This window comes from Struthio camelus, chromosome 2 (assembly GCF_040807025.1).
Source record: "Struthio camelus isolate bStrCam1 chromosome 2, bStrCam1.hap1, whole genome shotgun sequence".
In the NCBI taxonomy this organism is placed as follows: domain Eukaryota; kingdom Metazoa; phylum Chordata; class Aves; order Struthioniformes; family Struthionidae; genus Struthio; species Struthio camelus.
In genome coordinates this window covers 135,002,650-135,026,516 of record NC_090943.1, presented here as the reverse complement: position 1 = coordinate 135,026,516, position 23,867 = coordinate 135,002,650, and the positions used below count along the sequence as shown (strand labels likewise).

Here is a 23,867-nt window from a genome sequence, read left to right as displayed (position 1 = left end):
CCAAGCGCTGGGACGCCCCCACCCAAAACCCCACCAACGCTGGGTTTGGTCCACAAAGCGCTATCGCCCCTTCCAGTACTTCAGCATCACCTGGCAGGGATGCAAACCGAGAGCTACAGCGGGACGCTCGAGGCCTTCGAGCAAGGCCTTGGCTCAGACGGGCTCCTGTGCGGCTTCTCTTCCTGCAGGCCGGCTTTCTTTTCCCTGGCAAGAGTCCTCTAGCAGAGGAATCACCAGGGAGCCCGCCTGGGGCCACGACGGCCCTCTTCACAACAAGCCGCTCTCCCGGGAAGGCGTGTTTTGGTCACGCAGCCCTTCCCTCAACGCCAAGGAAAACAGCAACCCGCACCGGAGAGAGAAGGCAGCCTCTCCCCACCCCCGGGCAGGGCACGGCCGAGGGCACGGCCCAGCAGCCCCGCTCCCCCGCCCGCCGCCTCCCTCCCTCCCTCCCTCCCGCCGCCGGAGCCGCGGGGCGGGGCCGCGGGGCGGGGCGGGGCGGCGGAGCCCCGCCCCCTCCGGCTCGCGGGAGGGAAGGAGGCGGCGGCGGCGGCCGCGCGCACGCACGTGCGCGCACGCGCCGCCGCGCCGGGCAACGGCTACCTCAGCACTTCCGGGTCGGGGGTGGGGCCGAGCGAGGAGGTTGGTGCGTGACGTTGCCGGAGGGGCTGGGGGGCCGCTGAGGCGCCTGTTATTGTTCTCGCCGCCCGCTCTTCCCGCCGCTGCCGCCTGCCTCCTCCGGCCGCTTTGGGGCGCGGAAGGAGGGAGGGGGAGAGAGAGAGAGAGAGAGAGGGCAGAGGCGCGGGAGCGAGCGGGCGCGCGCGCGCGGCGCCGCGCAGGGGCGGGAGGGAGGCGGCGGGCGCAGGTAGGAGGGAGGGCGCGGCGGCCGCGGAGCGTGTGCCCCCGCCCGGCGGCCGTTAACCGTTTGGAACTCTCCGCAGCGCGAGCCCTGACAGCGGGGGCGGGGGGAGAGCGCGCGCGCGTCACGAAGGAGCCAGCGAGAGCCGGAGAGGCGGGCACCGGGCGGCCATGGCCTACGCGTATCTCTTCAAATATATCATCATCGGGGACACAGGTGAGCGGCGGGGGCGGCGGGCCCGGGGCGGGCGGGCAAGCCGGGCCCGGCTCCCCGCTCCCATTTCCGCAGTGTTGGCTCCGTCGACGTGGTGGTTGTGCGCGAGGAGGCGGCTCCTCCGCCTCTGCGCTGGGCCCCGCCCGTGGCCTCGGCCTGCCTCTCGGCCGCCTTGCGCCCCGCACCAGGCCGCGGCCGCAGACCTCGGGGTCCCTTGACAGCCGCCTCGGGGCCCGGGGACGGGCCGTGGGGCAGGCCGGGGTGTGTCATACACCGGGCTGCGGCGTCTGAGCGTGAAAGGCAGGGGCGGAGATTGGGGTGGGATGGGGGCTGCTGTCATTGTAAAACTCGCGGCTAGGCAGCGGCCCCATATTTACCTCTCTGCAGCCCTGAGGCCTAAGAGGTGCTGCTGGCTTCCTAGGAATTTTGTGGTGAGGCAAAGACCAGTGCCGTTGAAGGTACCTTCAGACTGGGCTGCAAGGGTGCCGTTTCCAGCCCGGGCTGGAGGTGCAATAGCAAGCTGTTTAAGTGTCAGGATATGCTGTCAAAGGGAAATTTAAAGGCCTAGTTCTTTCCTTCTACTTCACAGCAGCCATTTTTTGACTAACTGCTTTCCCAGATGCTGCAAGTTGCATCTGCGGTCTCTTCCTCCCGCTCACCTATTTTCTTGTCCATTTTTAAAAACTTGCTCTCTTCTATTTGTCATTGACTGCCATGTTGCAAATAACATTGCTTAAGAATGCTGCAGGCATAACCCTATGCTGATAGGAATTGCTGTTTGATGCACTTTTGCCAACATATTCTATGCTTCCTTAGCCTAGTATGGATATAGATGGCATTCTTTCTATCACACTTTTGGCAGGACAAGGTAAATAACATAGGTAGCTATTGTGCTTGTGCATTGTGCATCTTTCTCATTGTCTTCTTCATACCCGAATAAATACCCTCTGTAATAAATTTGGTGACACGGTTGTCTCTACATGCTATTCTAGGGATACCTGCGTAGTTACACTTCATTATGATGAACCAGTTTATCTGTTGCTGGAGTTTGTGGTACTGTAATTATACACTATAGTTGCATTACGCATGTGGTTGTTAAATAGCCTGGATTGCAACTACTGTGTATTTTTTGTTGTTTTTTTAAAATTTTTTAACATTTAAGCTCTTCAGCCTTTTTTTAAAAACTGTAGTACAAATAAATAGTAAGAAATATATCATGGTTATAATGACCAGCTTGAAGTATTTAATAGGCCATAGATGATAAAGAAGACTACAGATTGTTCTTGAGTGTTTACGTGACTGACAGTTCATAAGCCACGGTAGAGGACAGGAGATTATGTCAGTAGAGTCAAGGGAAGTAAAAGGAGGTTTTTCTGCCCAGAATGATGCAAAATGGTAGTACAAAATTCAGGGTCATAGCGCTTCAGAACAGTTGGCCTTGTATTCTGGTGCATTTTAAAAACTGTAATCATCAGAGTGGTAGAGAGGGCAGCAAACAGTTGCTTTGGTACATTGATGATATGCAGATTAATTTTTTAAATGAAATATCCTCTGGGCAGTGGTTTCTGCTGACCCTTCTGCACCATAATTGAAGATTACTTCAGTTACTTGAAATGTGAAATACAGAATTGGATGTATGTCACTTCTGAAGTTGTTTCTGCTTCTTAACCAAATATGGGAATTGTAAGATCTAGAAGAAACACACTGAGCAGAAAACAGCTCACAAATTTACCAAAAGTGAAAAACTTCTGTAGCTTTTATTCAAAGTTGTTATAGGAAGCTAATTAAAACTAGTGCCACCATCGCTGGTAAAGTGCAATAGATTCGCCAATAGTGGAAAGTTGGTTTTGCTTTTATTTAGATCTCCTATGAGCCTTTTAAGTATTCTAATATAGCTAGTATCAAAGAGACAATTTATGTTGTGTACAGTTTGCTGCCAGAATGACTGTGATGGTTTAGGTGTTGCTGTTCCTCTGCCGAAGGCAGATGCATTCGTAGCTGTACTGATGGAAATTAATGGACTGTATGGGGACTCGCCTGTTCTGTCCCAGTGGTGGTCTACCACAGCACTGCAAGCAGTGAAGATATGCCGGTGGCCTTGCATGCCCTGTAATTTCCATAGTGATCAAGAAATTTGTCTTTGGGACTTGATTTAGAGTCTTTGGAAGTGGATCAACTGCTTGGTGACTCAGCAATTAGTTGTAAACAAACTCTAGATGAAAAGTAAGACAGCATCAACCCAGGACAGATGTTGATATTTAGCTCATCTTCCTTTTTCAGCACTACAAAACAAAGTGGGTTATGCAAGCAATAAACAAAACAACAAAAAAAGTGTACAGTTATACAAGACACCTGCGTGTGTATTCTGAATTGTGATTCCAAATGCTTTCATGCACTTCAACGCAGGAATTCAGTATGATCTCAGTCTCTTAAAGTGATAGCTACAGAAACTGACTGTGTAAGACTGCCTTTTGCTCAGCAGATCTTGTCCCTTTTTATTGCTTGCTTCATTGGCCGTTGACATTCAGTGACATTTTCTTTTGCTGGTACTTCAGGCACTGCAGCTCTATGAACATGGGATGGATTCTGTTATGGTTGTTATTTATAATGCATTTCGTGTATATTCATACGTCATACAAATAATGATGTATGGTCTCTGTAGTCAGGACTGTTTTAAGATCTGGTTAGTTTTCTCTTGTGGGAGAGCTGTGAATTAAAATGGCTGTCTTTCAGATCCTTGATCAGTTTTTGGGGGCTAGGAAGAAACAGTATTTTTGTAAATCTGCATGTTTTTTAAATTGTAGCAGTGGGACAGTTGATAGTGTCTATTTCAGGTTGCTTGCAGGTAGGAGTTGGTGCGTTCATCTGCTCTTCCTTTCACATCTGCTTTCGGTCGCTATCTGAAATCTAGGTGGACTTTTGGTCTGAGCTGTGGTGACTGCTGTTAAGATCAGACAAAATTTGCTCGTTTTTCCGATGTGATAGTGAAATCTTCCATACTGTTTAAAGATCTTTCTGTCAACAGCAACGTAAAATACCATGTGAGACTCTACAGATGCACAGGGCTGCTGTAAATACTAGGGCTGGATTTTTTTCTAAAGTCTGTAATATGCATTAAATAGGATTTTCTTATCTATCAGAGTATGTTTACCAGTTTCCCATCAAAGAACGTCACAGTTCAATATGGCTGAAATACCAGTTTTGCAATGGTCAGATTTCTTTCCGCCAACATAACTTGTCTGTATGACAAGTGTTGCTGCATCTTCCATGGGCATATGTGCCTTCTGCTTTTCTTGTATGTGTTCAGCAACCTTTGGAGCTTCTTGTGCAATGCACTTTCCTTCCAGTTTCAGCAGATAGTTGCTGCTTATAAACTAAGGATATCTCAAAGTTGTTTATGTTCGGGGAAGATGGTGAGACAAAGTATAATTGCTTGATGATCTAACTTTCCTTTTTTTCTAGAGGAAAGTAAGCTGTTTAGTGTACTGTATCCCTTATCTAGGAAGTTCTCAAATGTTGAAATTAAGCCGTTGAATTAGTCATCTTTTCTCTCTGTCTGTCTGCCTGTCTGTCTGTCTGTTTTCTCCCCTCCTTGCAAACACTTATCTAGTGTTCGCTTACACTTTGGTCTGGAGCAGCTCTTATAAGCTGGCAACATGCATGGCAAGAACCTCTTGCCCTTATTTTCTACAAGTGTGTAACAATACTCCTTAACTAAACAGGTTTTCATCCTAACAGAGCTGGTACTAATACCTCACGATAGGTTGAGAATTCGTTCATAGCGAAACCAGGGTACTAGATCTTTACTACTTACTTCTTGGCATAAGACCCTTTTGATAATACTTTATCTCTAAAAGGGCAGATATCAGGTGTTTATATTATAAACATATATTTTCTTGTCGTCTTAGAAGTTAACTAGAAATACTGAACTGTAGGTAGATAGTCATACAGCTGGTCTCATGAGACTATTCTTGTGTGCCCGCCATAATTATTATAACTTTTTTTGAAAGGCAGTTTTTGTTGTGAATGACTGGCAGTTTTCTAAGCTTTTTGTGATCGTCCAGGACATGAACAGGCTTTATTTAGGTTCATGTGGTTTAATTTTAAGACCTGTAAAGTTACCAATTGGGTAATGCCATATTAAATGGAATGTGGTAAACCTGAAGAGTTCCTTTCAGCTTGTAGATGTGCACTAATTTTTATGTAAAAAGGAAAACTTAGAGCACTGGTGTCAGTGATTTACTGTAAATTATTTACAACAGCCTACATTTGTTTATCTAACCTAAGCATTGAAGCCGAATCATCTTTGCCAAGAGTTAAAAAGCCATTTTCACAGCATTGCTTCTCCCAAACTTATGTAGTCATTAGGAAGAATTTTAAAGGTTACTTTTCTTCTCCTCATATCCCTTCTTAAATGGATATGTGAAGGTCCCTTTACTTGTAGAGGAAGCTGACAGAAACTTTATAGTCTTGCCCTCCTATTAATTTTATCAAAATTTTTTCATTTAACGACAGAGTTATGACTGACAGCAGACTGATAAAAGGTTGAGAAAAATCTCTGCTTTAGGTTACTGTCTCCTTATGCCTAGGCCTGTGGTTAGTAATACAGCAATTTGCTGAGTTGCGTAAGGATGGTGTGGTTGGAAGTGAAGGAGAGAGGGTATGAGTTGCTGCCTGTAATGAGAGAAGAGTGAACTGTTGGGTTCATGAAACATCTGGAAGCTATGTAAAGTAGTGTAGTCTACCACGAAGGACTAGAAATAGCTCATCAGTCAGATTAGAGGTCTGTATATTTTGACACTTACACTATGTATCTGGTTTAAATCTGAACTGGTCTTAAAATATACGTTGTTTGAGACTTGTCTGGTTTTAGAGATTGTCTTCAGCTTATTTAAACATTTTGCTTGTTTGTTCCCTAAAGGGAGGTAGGAGCAGCAGGCAGCTTGTTTCAGCTCGGTTTGTACCAGGGATTTGGTTTCATGAGCACCTGAGTTGACATACTAGCTGGTTACCAGTGAGAGGAGAAGGTCTTGCTCCCTTTACCGTGTGGTGACTGTCATACTTTTCAATTAGTTGATTCAACTCACTAATGCAGTAGAAAACTACCTACTTTTTAGGTTAATTTTCTACTGGATAGGTTGAGAGGATAGGTGGCAGTGAGCTAGCAAAGAGGGGGAGTAGGTCTTCAGCTCTGTGGTGGTGAGCAATTCGTTCACCCTGTCTTGTGAAGCAACAGCAAGGAAAAAATTGTGCTGGAAGAAGGCTAAACTAGTCTAATGGTTAGCTGCTACCAAATTGGGTGGACCTGATTGCCATTCCTTGTCCTAGCTACAAACTACTTCTGCTGCTGAGCTGTTAGCATCAGTGCCTGTCTGAACTCTAAGAGAGCTAGTTCAGCTCATGAAGGTAATTAAAAAATAAAAATAAAGGGGGGGGGGAGGGCTACAGTGTAAACAAACAAGTATAGGAGCCATTCTGAGTAAGACAGTGGAACTCTGCAGGAAGGAGTGAGTCGACTCATCAGAGGCAGCTAGCAGTTAATCTGAATGGACATCGAAACTGAATTCTGAGGGTAAACCTAAACTGGGACTACTACTGTGATGCTTTTCCTCTGTCACCCTTCTTGGGTTGCAGTGTTGCTTATGCAAGGAAGTAAGGAAGTGATCCACTGGCTGGCACATCAGGTCATGCAAACATCAATGGAAGGAACAGGACTGCAGATTTGATTAGACTGGTTTTAAGTTGTTGTGGTTCCCTACTTTGTGTGACTGTAGTCTGTCAGTAGACAAATCTCATCCAGTGGCAAGGAGAGCCTGGAAATTTCCCTTCTGTTGCCTCTAGCGCACCTCAGACTTTGCAGCTGACAACTAATCAAGCAAAAAAGGAATTAATTTTTTAGTAGACTAGTTTCATGAATTTATTTTTCTTCTTTCCTTACACCACTGGGCCAGCTGGGTCACAGGAATTAGACAGGGAGAAGGAAGCAGATCTTTTTTGATGAAAGCCATTAAAGTGACTGCGCTGTATCATCAGCTGTGTTATGGTTCCTGAGCTGATGTTAGTGCAGCCTGGCACTGAAAAGAACAGTCCTTCCCTTTGCAATATATTTTGTAGCCCTAGTCTTGTGCACATACTAGCATTTTGGGTGACTCTAGTTTTCTGCTGGGTCAGTTTCTTGATTTGGCTCATTGCATAACATTCTGGGTGAGAAGGGAGAGTTTGCCTTACCACCTACCTGTTCTGGCTTGCTAGTGAATCAAAAACTAGTGCTGATATGTAAGAAAGGGAGGAGTTGAAGCGTGGCTGGGCCAAGGTGGGACAGTAGGAAAGCCTGGCCATGCTTTCTCTGAGTGAAATTGATTGTGGAGTGGCACCTAGATAAGTAGAAAGCCGTTACTGAAAACAGAAATTTGGAACTAACTCAGGCTGATGTTTGGAATTCAGGACCTGAGGATAAAACACTACTGTAGCATGAATTCTAGTTCACTTTCCATCACTGTTTGGGTATTAAGAAGTGGTCCTGGAACAGGCATTTGCAAAGAAGCATGCTGCTCCCTTCTGAGCACATAATCCATTGCTTTAATTTATTCCTAAGCAAGAGCATTTGTTTACCCAGTTTGTTGGCTAAGTTGTCCAAGCTCTGCTCAGTTCTTAAGATATTAAATATTTTTTTTCCCTCTAGGGGAGATATATATGAAGCTGTATTATAGTAAAGTAATTGTGGCAGTAGAGTGGAGAATCAGTTATTAAATAGAATCAGTTAATTTAAAGTTGTCTTTGTGTGCAACTTTAAATCTGTCCCTTTTGTTTTCTACAACTGATGACTATCATAAGACATGCTCAACTACTTTCCCCAGGGATCCTGCCTCATTTCTGATATAAGATTCACAGTCCTAAGTGAATTGAGGTATCTGGTAAGCAATCACTTCATTCTTAGAGTTTATTCAGTATAGTTACTGTGTACCATTTGAATGCAGTGTAATTGGCTGCCACACAACTTTGATCTTTGTAGCATCTGCATATGTCACAAAGTGGTAAACTGCTCAGGAGTTCATATATGGCTACTGTTTATGACACAGGTTACTGGGTGTGTCTATGATAGCACAGTTTTCTCTCAAGCTCCAGAAATGCATGGGCTACAAGCTATTTTAGTAAGAGCTTTCTGGTTACAAACTTGTGATGTGTTAAAACTATAAAATGTAAACAAAACACTTAAAAATGGAGGCAAAAATACTAAAGTACTTGTAACTACTATTTAAAAATAGATTACAGCTTGAACTTAACAGTCACTGCATCTTTGTATGCAGCTTGTTGAACTTTTTTTCAGTCAACAGCAGTACAAAACTTAAGAAACTTCCTTTTTTTTTTTTTCCTGTAAGGTTCTAAAATAACAGGAATGGCATTAAACAAAAACTGGCTGATTTCTTCTTTCTGTTGTGTGAACCTTTCAAATGTGTAGACTGCTTCTAAAAGGCCTGCAATAAGTAGCAGAGAGTGCAGTTTCTCAGTTATCTTGATCCAACTCAAGACAGTGCTCACATTGAAAGGGCTGTGCTTGTCTCTCATCTGCTCTGTGCTGACACTAGTATTTGTGTTTTCACCTGAACCAACAAGGTGGTCACCAAACTTAGAAAAAAGTTATGAGACTGCTGCATGAGTGCTACTGCTAGATACCTAATCAAGGGTCACTTTGCTCATTGAGTTGTGAAATATTTTTCTTATCAATATAAAATATATGCAGGCAATATTTAATGACAGTTATGGGATTCATATTTATCAAATGACACTGAAATGGTTTTGTAAGGTTAATGACAAAAGCTATTCTGGAATCTATTTTTGGATTGATTTCTAGATTGTTTCTTATAAATGAGGTGGTTATTACATTCAGTGATGGGGGGCTCTATTTCAGTGGTGGTATCAGTTGTCTTTATATATAAACTTCTGTGAGTAGAAGAATTATTAATATTTCAAGGTTCCTTAGAAAGTTGTGTTCTCTGTCCCTGCAGCTCCAGTATTCCTTCTGTCCTTCCTGTTTCTTACTTCTAATGCTTTTCCCCACACCCCTTATCCATACTATTACCTGCTTCTCTCATGTCCACTAATTTTGCTGGGAGGCTGGATGCAGCATAATCTATACCTGCTTCCAACCTGCTTGTGAACTGATAGTTTGCTATCATAAGCCAGAGCGCTACAGTAAAAGAGAAGTGTTAAGACTGATGCTGCAAACTTTGCCTCAGGCTGTAGCACTATGCCAGGCTAAGCTACTGATCTGCTGGCTGCCGCATTTCTGTTCCCTCTTTTGAACCAGCTCTGAAGCTTTTCTGACCCTGCGTTAAGCCATTTCTGCATGCTTTGTCGCTCTTCTTGTTCAGTTAGTGTGCTAACCCAGCAGACAACTGAAATGGCTTAGTCAGATGAGTTCTGAAGCAGTATAGAGAAGAGGAGCATGAACATGCTGCAGGGTAGAGTAGGAGAGCAGCAGCAACAATTGACTTGGACTGCTGGAATTGCTGCATCAGTTGGGGCATTAATTTCAAAGTGTCATCGTTTCATTACAACTCATTTCATGACAAAATCAAGGGCAAGTCTCCTATTTCTGTTAGATTTGATTGAAACTGGCTGCTGGTCTTAGTTTTCAAGACCAGACTGACAGATGGACAGCGACTATAGTTGTTTATGCTTTGTTTCCTCATCAAACAGTCAAAAAAAACTTTGAAAAGTTGAAAACTTTGAAAAGTAAAAATAAGCACCACTGAATGCAAACCTCTGGCATACTTATCTTATGAATTGCAGGATGGTTTTTCTTTTCTTTATCCCTTTGCTTGCTGTCTTTTAGTACCAGATACATCATTTGGGATCGATTGTTGCCTGGCTTCTAATGTGGCTAAAATAACCTCATCTTCCTCTGTGGATAAAGCAGAGCACAGAAGGAACTTGGATGTTACAGCATCATATGTTTTGTGATACAGTTCAGAGAGTTTAAATGTGTATAAATCAAAAGTATGACTGCAGAGGTTTTGAAAGGCTGAAAATGTGAAATTTGATAGCATAGGACTGGCAGAATGATCCCCCCAAGTAAAAGAACAAGGGAATGTTAATTGGAAAAAGCAGATGTTTACAAACCTAGGTAGTCTGAGTACCCTTGTCAACTACGTTAACTTTCGCTTTTCTGTGCTTCCGTGTACAGAAGGAACTGCCCGTCTACAAGGCAGTATCGATGTAATGTCAAGTAGTTCATACAAAAATTGTTCCCTTCAGGTATCCTGGTTTCAGACCCAAATGGGTTATGTGTCTGGATGTAGTATGAACTCAACTGTTGCCAATTCTGCTTGGCCTGTCTGTTTGGCAGCCAATAGTCAGTAGCATGCGTTGTAGTTCTAAGCAGCTGCATGTGTACTGTTGTTCGCTCTGTTGCTAAATTACAAGATAGGTGGGAGTGAGGTTGAGAATCTAGCTAGCTTGGAAGAAAACTAAAGGTACTGAAGTGGGGGAAGCAGGCATAGAGCTTTGTGGAGTAGCAAGACCTGTAGCTACTGTTGTGAGAGGATATGGAATGGTAGCTTGAAAATCTTTTAGGAAATTGGTCTTTGTTAGTTTTAAAGGCAGAAATACTTTTTTAAAGAATAACATTTTGTTTTCTTTCTGAATAATAACTGTTTAAACTTTAATATTTCTGGAAATTTAAAAGCTGTTACATGATGAAAAAGATTTATACACTTCAGAGGGAGAGAGATCTGGTATTTCAAGTCCTCGTAATGAATTTTAAACAATATGCACCATTTACTTTGAGTAATTTTTATTGATTCTTAACAGATTTTTTTTGAGTTTACTAAAATCTTTTCTCTCTCTCTCTTTTTTTTTTTTTTTTAGGTGTTGGGAAATCATGTTTATTGTTACAGTTTACAGACAAGCGATTTCAACCAGTCCATGATCTTACTATTGGTAGGTCTGTTTTGTCTCCTCAATGCCAATGTGTTGTTTCCAAACATGCTTAAGGTTTATTTGGTTGTTTTTTAGGGTGGTAAGCAGCTAGGGTATCTCAACGTGCATTTGTGTTTATTGTGCGGAGCTAGTGTAGGATTTGTACTGTATTAAGGCATCAGTGAATTTTTATGTGATGAGTATTTGTTAGCTAATGAAGACAAACGGGGCTATTTCTTACTGGGGAAGTAACATAGCTAGGAAACTGTGTTTAAATTGTTTCAGATTGTCTCAACTGTTTCTTCAGAAAAGCTAAAAGCTGGACATGGAAACAGAATTGATCAAACTTGAAATGCGTTGCTGGTGGTACAAATGCAGACTTTTTGTTAGGGAACAGAATGCTAGAATTTCTTGCCCTGAAGACAAGTAGCAGATAAAACTAAAGGAACGGTAACTTAAAAGATGAATAAACAAATTTACTCTTTGGAGAAACTAACGTCTTGGTGGAGAAGGATTAGAGTGTGAAGGTGTTTGCTATCTGGAAGGGACAAGGTGTTTTCCTGACTCCTCAATTGGGTGAGGATGTTGTATGAGGTATGATTTCATATTGATACTAGAAGGAATGAATTAATTTTGAAAGAGTGCATTGCCTGTAATCTGACTGCAATAGATAACTATGAACTTTGTTTATCTTTCCACATGAAATATGAGGAATAGTGTGCGAATAAATTTTTCTGTGGATAAAATTAATCTTCAGATCATTTTCACTGTGAAGCATAGCAAATGCTACTCTCTAGTGAAGTCACAGGACCTTTGAACTCCTTATGTTTATTTCAAGAAACCTATTAAACTATCGCTCTAATGGTGCTGAGCCTTGCAGAAAACCTATCCCTAGTCTGTATTCTTAGTTTGTGCCTTGGAATACGTAGTCTTCCTGTGTATGGAAGTACTAAAATCAATACTTGAAATGTAAACAAATATTCTTATAATAGAATATACCAGGTGGTTTGATTATGTCTTCTCTTTCTAGTTTGACAAGCCTTACAAACCTTGTGTGTGGCTGTCTGATATAATTCAAATTATTAGGCTCACATCAGTTTTCAAATATTCCTGAGGTTTTTGCAACTGATAGGTTGGTTGAAGAAAGAGCCTGAGTTCTCGATGGAGGCATGACTTACTGCCTTCTTTCCGTACTGGCTGATGTATCATGCCTTGTATATCATTCGTGCCTTTGGCAGCCCTGTCGCATATTCCTGCTTCTCAGCAACTTGCTAGTCTGTGGGAAGTGGCTTCACCTCAGCTGGATTGCCCTAGTGCCAGTTTTGTGCCTGGCAAATAGCTAGCTAAGGCCTTAGAGCAGATGTTGGAGCTAGTGGCATGAGGAGGTGAACCTAGACAGCAACAAGGGATGTAGGAATGGAGCCTGGCAAGCTGCTTGAAAAGGGAAGAATGAACATAGGCTAGAAGCAGCCTGCTGTTGCTTAACTGTTAGTTCATACGTGTGATTCTGGCTAGGAGAGTGCTTCTTTCAATTAGCCCAACTGACTTAAAAGGGCAGAGGTACCTAAGGAACATGGATTCAAACTCATGTGAATGCCCATGCAGGGCAAGATAGGATGGGTTGATGTTTTTCTGGCACAGTTCCAGTTGATGGTGTTCTAACTGCTGAGAACGTGCAGATTAAGAAAAGCTTGCGTTACACAACCTAACTTTTACCACTATAGTGCAACCATTTTAACACGTGGGAACGCACCTTCTATCCCTGCTGTAAGCAACTTGGGAAAAGAGAAGGGAAACCAAAACTGGATATTTGGGAAAAAAAATCATATCATCTAGACTTTTGCAAAATTCAGCCCAATTTTAGTATAGCTAGCCTAAAATGTCAGCTCTAAAATTTAGAAAATTCAGAGAGAAACTTTAATGATGCTAAGATTAAAAAATACAATACATAAAAGCAGACTTTATCTGCCTTGGAGCTACACACAGAATTGTGCATGACTGTAGAATCATACTCTAACTTAAGAACTAGTAGTGCATCAGCTACCTCAATTTAGTTTTCATTTGGGAATTGGAGTAGACTTTTGTTTATAAAATGAAACTTATTTGTAAATAGGTCTGCTATCTCTAGGCGTTTGTCAGATTTTAACTTGCTGTAGTAATAGCGTGAGATTTATGCTTAATTACTGTTAATGATCTTAAAGCTGCATTAAAAGATGAGTACAAAAGGCTGAATTTTTCCACTTAAAAAAATCATTTTGCTTATTGGAAACAAATTTGTTCTGAGTTATTACATTTGATCTTTGACTAACTGAAATTTGGAAAGCTTTTTTTGGTAAAAGCAGATGGGTAGTTAATAATTTGAAAGAATTTATCTTGTTGAAGGTGGTGTTTTTACGCTCACTTTAATATAATAGAATATTTTGTTGAATAAAAAGTCTAGGTTTAAATCTTCTAAACTGCCTTCAGCAGTCTAGTGTTAGTAGAGTGTTAAAATGAGTGTGACTCTACTCAGTTTCCTGTTTGTGCCCAAATAGATATGTTTTTTCCTCCCTTCGAGCTGGAGCTCCTAGATCTTTTGGAAAACAATATGGGAAACACCTCCCTTACACTTTAGTTAATGTATTTTTAAAACAGTTGAAAAGTTAAGATTTTTTTCCTTCTGGAAAACCTTGCAATTCTCTGAAGCAACTGGAAAATTAACAAAAGCAGATTATATCCTTTAGGAAATTTTCTCCTTCACAATGTTGAGTTAACTTTAACTTATGTACTTGCTTTGGTAGTGGTGGACGCTTTTCTTTCTAATATATACTAATAATATAATCTTTTGTAAAATCTGTTCAGGTGTAGAATTTGGGGCTCGAATGATAACTATTGATGGAAAACAGATAAAACTTCAGATATGGGATACGGTAAGTAATAAAACTTAGAAGCTAAACGTGTGGCTCTGCTAACTATTTACTCTTAAGCTCTCTATGATCACTCTCGATATGAGACTATGTTCTTGGTCTTAAACAGCTTTAGCTTCTCTGAAGATTAAATATTTGCTAAAATTCTCTTTCTTTGGTGTGATGTCCTCTTAAAACGATGCAAATTCCTGCTGTTTATGCTGTAGCTCAACCTCCTCAAATAACTTTGTCAAATTTCTAAGACTAAATTTCATGCTGGTTTTTTTTCTGTGAAAATTTTTTCTATATTATTGAGATTATTTATATTTCCTCTAAGTAGTTTCTTTCTGTGCGTTTATGCAACGTCTGGTTATTTTAACTTCCTGTTGGGAAATTGTGATATGTCTACTGGCTTTAATCTCTTCTGAATTAAGAGATCTCTAGAGGAGATATATTTGCACTGCTGACGTAGAAGAAAAGGTTTTGCTCATTTCACTTTTTTCACAGAAGAAGACTGAAGAGCTCAAGTTCACTATAACCATGAACGTAGTAAGTACTTCAGAGAAACAAAAAGGGACTGGTAAATGCATGAAGTTTCTGAAAGCGTAGCAAACAAGGCAAAGGCTTTGACTTTTCTGGTTCAGATTAAGAACATTTTCACATTATAGAAGTCAGCTTTGCCCTCCCTTGTTAATTGCTTATGGTAGGTGTGCCTTTTCATTGTCTGCGCTTGTTATGCAACAGCTTTAAAATGCCCATATTCATAGCTTTGTCTTTCTAAGGTGCTTAACTGTTCCCTAAGGCAGGATTTCCTGGTTCCTTTTCCAAAAACATTTTAGGATACCTCTAGAAACCGACGACGGATAGAGAAACAGCGGTAGCTTCATGTTTGTGTGCTTTTTGGTATAGCAAATCAATAGAGGGAATATATTTAAAATTTTTTAAAAAGCAATATTTTAGCTAACTTCAGAGCTAACGTACCTTGCTTATTTTACAAGTTCATCATTTGAAATGGCATCTAGCGCTTTGGAAGTTTTCCTTGAAAAGGTATACAAGAATATGATCAGACTGTGCTTACTTTAGGCTTTTTCTGCCCTAGGCATTTGTCCTATTGTAACTATAGATTGCTGACTGTCAAGGTAGCTGATCACTTCTAAATTCAATAGACAAGCAAATCTCTGCATGAACAGAAGCTTCGGGAGCATACTTCTAGTGTGTAGCATGATCACAAGAGGACCAATCTACTCTGTTCCTTGCTCCCTGAAACTGGGACAGATTTACTGCAGACAAAATTACTAATGTTCCTGCTAATACAGGCACTGTCTTTCATTGTCTTTCAAACTGATTTTGTTCATGTGCTGTTATCTGCACCTTGGAAATGGATTTCAACTGTTTTTGAGCAGATGACTTAATATCATAGACTGTGGTTAAAAGTTTAGCTCTATACAGCCTGATTTTTTTAAACATAGGATATTTCTAGTCTAATTCAACCTTGGCTTGTTTGTGAGCATATCTGAATTCAGCTAGCTCAATTCTGGCCTTAGGTACAAAAGTCTTGAAGCAATAGTAAGTGAAGAAATACCATCAGGAATTTTCAAGAATGTATTTTGCTTATGATGCTAAGGTACACAGATATGTCAAGAATGACCAAGGTTAATGGGTGTGTGTTGTGTATCTGGGTTGAGCGTTTCCTGGATTTCTTTTTCTATGAGCAAAGACTGCTAGCTGTTACTAGTGCTGTGTCTGTATTTAGTAAGTTGTTAACAATTTTTATCTGCTAAGAAAAAGTTCATTTTGCAATCACAGATTGCTAAGAAAACACATGAAGCATTTATGTTTTCAGTTGGTGCTTGCTGATTTACAGCACCAGCACTTCTCTGATTTAGTGCTAGTCTTACGTGTCTGCCTTTAATCCATCAAGGTACGAGAAGAACCTTGAGCAGAGACCTAAGCGAAGAGCTGAATAAAATTTATTTCTCGTGGTTAACAATGAGTAAGGACTTGCTTTCTTAAGAGTATTTAATTCAAAATTTTCTGGCCAGATACTTCTGTGGTAGGGTGATCAGTTTATGCTGTCTTAAGGAGATCGGTGCAGCCTCAAATAAGGATGCATCTATTGATAGTGGGAATTTATGGAAGCTGCAGCATGCCTTATTGTGGGAGGATGTTAGTTTACAGGGGCAGCTGAAGCTAACACTGGTGTATCGCTGTGACTTCTATTTGCTTGCTCTCTTTTTGTATCAGAACTCAGGAATATGCAGTCAAACACCAAATTAGCCTCTTATTTTGGATCAGGGCTATGTTAGAGAAGTTATCAAAGAGCAGTAAGCACAGCTTTTCATGTGGGACCACACAAACTGAATTCCTTTTGTGTGAGACTAAACCAGAAGGTACGCTCAAGGAATACATGTGTCCGTTAACAACTGTAGTTCAGTACCTTGTCCTGTCCTGTGACATGATAGTCTAGGAGAACCAGTCTGAAGTAAGACTGCATGAGAGGTGTGCCAACTGTTATACCCTCAGCTCTGCTTCTGTTCCAATGTCTACACCAGCAAACGGTGTCCCCTCTTGTTCTTTCCCATCTGCACACTGCTCCAGGACCTCCTTATTGCTAAGCTCTGCAAGCTTACTGTTAATGTGTGCTGTGGCTGTGACATGTCAAGGTTTTTAGGTCTTTGAGTCCTTGACTTTCATTTTTCCTTTCTGATCCATTTAGGTCATCAAGGGGAAGTATCGTTGGACTGAATTGTTCATGCACCTTGTCTGTTTTAGTCTCTAGATTATTTCCTTTCCTGTGGTTTTATCATCTTTGTAATGACTTTCAGTTAATTGATAGTCACCTGCTATGAGGCATTTAACTCCTGTTTTGTGGAAGGGTGTGATACTTCAGGTAGTGTCAGTTGCCAAAATAACTTTCCTTTTTAGGGAACCAGCAGTGATCTGTAGAAGTTGGTAAGAAACAAAATGACAGTTCTGGGAGCTGTCCAGCTTTGTGCATTTAAACAAGCTGTGCAGATGGAGGTTGTTTGTCCTGTGACAGTGTAACACTGAGAAGTATAGAATCATTGCTTCTTGGAAAAACATCATTGTTGCAGAGAGATACAGGACTTGTTACCAGTCTGAGTCGATATCCTTCATTTTGTGGTTGAGGGGGATACTTCTCTACTGTATTTACTGTTACTAGCATGCCATTGTTGATGGGTAAAAATAGCAGTAGTTGAACGAAGGAATTTCAAGTTGCATCAGACTGCTGAGGGAAGAGAGATCAGTGATGATACTATGTAATACTATTTATCTTCTATGAACCATATTGGTATGACTGAGAATTTTTTTCTGTATTTAAAGATAGTAAATTTGTAATACCTTGTTTTTCCTCATTTCATGGAAATGTATGATCAAAATTTGTTTCTTTTTATTCATTATTATGTTTCCATAACATCTTAGCTCTTGCTATTGTGTTTACGCCATGGGTATTAAGGAATAAGTTCTTATTTTAGTTTTCCTCTTGAAGAGAAAACCTTAGCCAGAAGATAGCAGCTGTAAACAACAGATTATTCCTAGGGAGCCTACATTTAAAAAAACCCAAACTAACAAAAAAAAAAAAAACAACACCCTGCCTCTAAGGTTTCTGTTAAGCACATAGCTGAAACCGTATCTTTTTGTTTGGTTGTTTTATAAGCAAATTTCAAGTAGTTTCTTGACTTACATACAGGTGAGCTGTCTAATTGAACTGATAGCATTTGCTAATAGGTGAGAGCTTGCCCACAAAAGTGTGTGGCTTCCCTCCCCGCCCCCCCCCAAATCTGCAATGTGATTTATCCAATCACTTTCAGATTTCCTGAAAATACCAATCCTTTTTGGATAAGTCAGCTATTCTTAAGGTATTTGCATACACTTTGGGTTTAGTAGAACCAAATAAAATTCCCTTAGTACATTACATGACTATTCATCTTAGCAATACTGATGATAAATGATTCTGTATTAATTGCTTCCCCTGTGACACATTCTACTTGCTTTGTTAGTCAGAGCATATGTTCACGTGGAGTCGGTGAATCCTTCCACTGAATAGTTACTAATTTGACTCTGGTCAAATGTACTCTTATCTTTGTACCTGTAAGAAGGTGGCTAAACCTTAAAGTTATGATTGCTCAGTGCTCAATGGCTTATACCCATTACTGCTGTAAAGTGACATCAAGAATTTGCAAAGAATCAATTTTAGTTCATGCAACTAGTTTAATCATTAACTCACAGGCTGTGTTTGCTGCTGCATAGCAACACAAGCTTATTTCTAGATTCACAAGTGGGGAGAATCTGTCCGTTTAATACTCATTATTAGAACTTACTGCAATAAGACTGTCATCTGAACTTTAGTGCCTACTCCTAAGTTGTTGTTCACATCCGTTATAGCACTATAGGAAGCCAGAGTAATTTGAGATACCATCTAGCTTAGTGTTCTCAAATGTTTATAATGTGCTTACAATATTTCAATAACCAGATACATTTATTATTGATGTTTTATTTTATTATTGATAATGGGTTTCCCTTCAGTTCATCTGTGGCTTTCCACAATAATAAAACAAGCTGTTGCTTAGGATAAGGCCTTAGATGGAAGGAGAGCAAATCCTTTCTTTCCTTGTTGATGGAGCTCTGAGTTTTAGTGAAGGGGGTTATTTAAAACCCCCTTTAGGTTTCAAAAATATTTATAAACTTAATTCGTGGGATTATTTCTAATAATGGATAGCTGGAACTTTTTATTTCAGTAATGTGTTGGAAATTGCTGTGGATGCGTAAAATGTGGATGCATTCAACAACAGCTAAAGGAAAGGTATATGTACAGGCAATAATCTCTATTTAGATATGTATAAGGAGTTGCACCCTTTAGTATCTTTAGTCCTCTAGAAATTTCAGCTCTTACTAGGATGCTAACAGAGCTATTCCAAAGCAACATCCTACTTGGCTGAATTCTCCAAAAATAAATCCTGACACTTTCTGAAGTTGTTATGGATTCATCTTCAGAAGTGTCTTTAGTTCTGTCCTGTCTAGAGGAGGATCTTGTTGTGGAACATCTCTGCTAGAAAGTGGCAGGTTTGTAGAATAGATCTTATTTTTGTGAATATGCCTTGAATTACTTGTTAGTAAATCTCCGTAAAATTCTTTTTTGTTGCAGAGTAGAAACATGACTACATGAAAGATTAATGTATTTATATAAACAAGTTGTCATGTGATTAAAGTACTCAAACGTATTTTTAACTTTCGAAACTGTATTCATGGGTATGTATCGCTCTTCTCTCCATCTGGAACATTTTGTTCCAGGGATCAACTTTGTGGAGTGGTTCCCAGCTGGCAGTTGTCATCAGTAGTCTGATGCTTGTTGTGTGAACTGGTTGTTTCTTAGATGTCTTTTAACTGTCTGTGCAGCTTAGGAAAGTGTAAACTAGTTTAAACGAGTAATAATTCCAAATATGAATGAAGCATTCTGTCAGTGCATTTGAACATATCATACAAAGTAGCTCCTTCCAAAAGCAAAGGAGTCTAGAGTTACTAGCTGTGAGACTTGTAAATTTTAATTTTTCAAGTGGATGTGTGCTATAAAGTTTTCTCCTAATAAAAAATATTAGTCAGGTGGGACATAGAAAATATGCTATGACGTACCCAAATAATGTATTTCTTGAAGAAACTTTCCCGAATACTTTAGCAGTATGAATGGAGGATTCAGTAAAATTAGTTTTCTAGAGGTGTGCTGGTTTTGATTAGATATTTATCTAACTACTTTTTTGTACTAGATCATAGCTCTTCTTTTTATTTTTATTTTTTCGATTTATAGATTCAAAGAACATACAGTTAATGATCTTGCAAGGAACCCTTTTTGATAGCAAAGACTTGAAAACTGTGTGACTAATATACGCACCTACCAATGCTACTAAGATTTACAGTAGGAAAGGTGAGAGTTTGCAGGAAGCTAACAAAAAGTTCACAACATCACTTACGTCATGTATAACATCAAAATAAGGCTCACAGAGGTATGCACGTTTGCACCCTGAAGAGTTGTGAATTTCTCCTAAGCCTAAAAGTTCCTTAACACTTGAACTTCTTGATGTGCTACAAATGTGTTGTCAATTGTAACACAGTTACATGGCTTAAATGTTCCTGAAAACTTAGTGCAGGCCCTAACTCTCTGTGGATCTCTGACCCATGAAGATTGCGAAGCCGAATGTTCTGCTTGCATTGTTATTTTGAAATTGTATTTGGTCTATGTACTGAGGTGTATTTAGAGTAGTGCACGGGGAGCGTAAGTCCACACAAGTTCAATGATTCAAGCAGGGATGAGATTTTTTTGTTCTGTTTTGAAGACGTGTAACTTCCACACCCATGATTAGGTAGGTCTCTTATTTCAGAAAATTTGTCTTTGTTAAACTGTGGTGTGAGTTCTAAAAGCTGCTAAACGTGAATTCTAAAATCTGGTTGTCCAGGAGCCAACAAAAAGGAAGCGTTATTTAGCACTTAAAACATCACTGGCTTGTCAGATGCCTACCTTACTGTCTTCATCTTCTTTCTGAGCTAGCACCCTTTTCTCTGACGAGAGAGGATGCTTGTTTAGGCATGTTCCGTGTGTATGTCCTGGTTCCTGTAGGCTACCTTGACTGAGCTAGAGTTTACACGTGTGAAATAGTTGTCCTCTTCTATCTGTTGTCAAGGTTATCTTTCCTCTCCCCACTTCTTCCATAGTGTATTGTGTTATAATACTGAAAGCGGCTATGCCCTGATGTGTCCGGGAAGGAAAAGCTTGTGTTGTCTGTAGTAGATGTAATATGGCCTTGAGAAATACCCTGTTAACATTCGTATGGTGACTCCTGCCTCCACCTTCCCTCTCCGCTACCTCCCTTCAAGTCTCTGGGAAAAGTGGCTGAAAAATTAAAATACTGCATCAAAAAAGCTTTAATATGAAAAAAAAAACCCAAAATACTGAATTTTGGGGGAACACAGAGAAGATGGTAAGAGCACTTTTATTTCCACTTATTCTGGAAAGGGCTGTTCTGCTGTATCAGACCTGTTTCTGCTTTTATATTGTGCTTCCACACTGCTAGTTCTGTCTGCTGCCCCTTGTGGCAAGTAGCAAAATTTGAGTTGATCCCACTGAACAAAACTGATGAAGTATAATTATAACACACTTTACCCAAAAACAACCCCAAAAACTTTTTTTTTTATTGATAGCTTACACTTTTTTGTTCTTTCTTTGTGCCCCTTGGAATACAGGTGGAAGGAAAAAGAGCAAATTGCATGTCAGATGAAAAATGCTTAAAGTAATAATGATCTTCAAAGGAAAAAAAGTGTAGAGTCTCTCTTACACGCCTAAGGCATCTGTCTTGACCTTACAGATCTCTTGTTTAGGTTCACACTAACCTGGTAAAGTAGATAGTAAATGGTATAAATGTAAGACATTTCTTATTATTTTATATATAATATAAAATAACCATTGTGTGTGTGTATGTGTGTGTATATAATATTTTATATATAGAGAGAGAGAGAAAAATACAAATATAATGGAGTAGCTTTACAGAAACTCCGTTTCCTTTTCTTTAGAATGAAAAGGGCTTCAGTTTATGTTGTGCATCAGTATATGTTTATTATTGCCATATGGAAAGTTGTATCTTCTGTAGGAAAGAAAGGGAGGCGTTTTCCACTCTTTTTCCTGTCTCTCTCTCGGGAAGCAAGGGCATTTAAGAAATTTCATCATGGGGAAATAAGACACAATTAAAATTGTTCTAGTATTTTCAGGGTTTGGGTACTGAATCTCGTATTTTCAGGGTTTGGGTACTGAATCTCGTATTTTCAGGGTTTGGGTACTGAATCTCGTATTTTCAGGGTTTGGGTACTGAACTTCTAAGAAGAAGTGATTCCTATAAGAACTCACAATTCTTACAGTTCTGTAAGAGTGGTGGGGCCTCTGACAATTTTGTTTCACTACGATTAATTTACTTTTGGAGACGAGCAACTTTGTGTCATGGTGGAACTTACGAATGTGAAACAGGCAATCTTAATGTGATAGCTGGAGTCCGCACTTCATGTGTGATTTCAGTGGATACATTGAATAGTCTGGTAACAGTAACTGATGTATTTTCTAATTAGGAAGAAAATATTTTACGGATTTTATCATGTGCTTGGACTAGTTGCCACCCCAAGAGAAACTGTAGACCTTTATGAAGCTTCTGGATAGAGTACCGAGTTAAACACTTGCTTTTACTATTCTTTGATGCTATCTAGCTGATTGTCTGTATTCTGTTACTTTAGTTTTATGTAAAGTAGTTGGGTTCTTGGCCAAGTGCATATGCTAGCGTATTCTAATTGTGTTGAGAAACTATTCAAGATATTTTCTATCTCTTGTGACTTTTTCCACTGGAGTGACTAAGATATAAAGTGTTCTCTTTAGTGTAAGTAACCGCTTGTTCTGGAAGACAAGGGTGCTTTCTGAAAACTGAGCGTGTCAAAATGCTTTGTGCCACTAAGCTTTTTCAATAATAGCAGAACCTAGATCAAGTTCCCCGTGATTCAATAAAATTTTTTTAGTATGAAAAGTACAGTAACTGGGAGTTCTCTGTACTCTAATTCTGTTGGTTTAGCTGAAGCATAACTTGTATTTAATAAATATTTCATTCTTGTTTTTCGGTTTTAAAACAGGGTAATTTTATAGGTTTGTGGATAACTATCTTACATATTCATTTTACTCTTTCTCAGTCATATACTGTGGCATCTTTGAATTAAGTTTAAGTTCCTATTATTAATAAATATTAGAAGTAAATATTACTTTTGTTCTAACAACTGTCAGGTGCTACCACTTCAGGAGAAGATGAGCATAGGGAGCTCAGGGTCTACAACTATGAATAGTTATTTTTCAGAGCTATGCCCTTCTAGGCAGGAGGGAAGAGGGCTATACCTCTGTCCATTTAGCTGTTTTTACTTACAGAAACTATGTTCTTAATTGCAGTCTAAAAATGCAGAAATGGTTGTAGTTCGACTATTGCATGTTGATAGGGTGTATCTTGAACTGAGTAAAGAGAGTTCAGAACGGAACTTCAGAATAGCTGAACATGGTTAAAATATAAATGGAGGCACGTTCGTTTAAGTGTTGAGTTTTCTGCAGAATACTCTTCTGTAAGAGCTGTCTAATTTACGTAGGTTCTCTGAAGTTTTTCACCAGTGGTTATGAAGATGACTTTTGCATCCTGTAGCAGTTTGACAAGCATTATTTATCAAGTACAGAGGAAACTGATTAACTGTGGAGCAGAATTGTGTACAATTGAATTCAGAACCATTTTCTGTTTTTTTATAATAAAATGATTACTGAAAGAATTCCATCTGAAGACTGTTGAAAGCTGGCTGCCGTTTATGATATAACGGATAAAATCTGCATCCTTGGCCTTCCAACAACCTTTACACCAGCAGATGGTGGGCGTAAAGATGTCATTCATCATTTATTTACAATGGGCTTTATTTATTCTAGTGTCAACAGCTGCCCCAGGGAGCGGGTTATTGAATTCAAATGTGAAGCTCTGGGTTATTTGCTTCCTTTCAAATTTGTCTTCAGAGCTTAGTTGCTAGGAGTCCATTCTGTGCTCTAATAATGATTCATGTATTGTGAAGCCATTCAGTAAATTGGGTTGTCAGGGATTGCCAAAAAAGGTTTAGGGGTCTTGTTCCGAGATAGATATAGAGAGAGAGAGATAGAGAGATAAATATATACATACATATATATATAAATATATATATAAAAATCAACTACAGCACAGTGCTGCTTTATATATCTTCTCCTTATGTGCCTTCCTTTGCCAACTTTAAAGATTTTTTGTCCTCAGTTCCTCTCTGATTTGTCCCCCACAATCCTGCCTGCAAAAATACTCTCTGAAATAACCTTGTAGTTTTCAGCACCAAAAAACACCCCTTTAAAAAAAAAAAAAGAAAAAAAAAACCTTTGACATGAAATAATGAAACTTTGT

At 39.9% G+C, this 23,867-nt stretch overlaps 1 protein-coding gene across 2 annotated transcripts in view; it reads left to right on the top strand.

Annotated features, from left to right (window-relative positions):
- The first annotated feature begins 514 nt into the window (after positions 1-514).
- The window catches only part of RAB2A (RAB2A, member RAS oncogene family), a 44,296-nt gene continuing 20,943 nt past the window's right edge, over positions 515-23,867 (top strand). Inside the window, exons 1-4 of one of the 2 annotated variants that reach the window (XM_068932630.1) lie at positions 515-643; positions 939-1,072; positions 10,940-11,011; positions 13,832-13,899. In XM_068932630.1, the coding sequence (XP_068788731.1) occupies positions 1,027-1,072; positions 10,940-11,011; positions 13,832-13,899 (186 nt within the window). In that variant the 5' untranslated portion in view covers positions 515-643; positions 939-1,026. The remainder of the gene's footprint in view (positions 644-938; positions 1,073-10,939; positions 11,012-13,831; positions 13,900-23,867) is intronic. The other variant, XM_068932632.1, reaches the window with a different exon arrangement.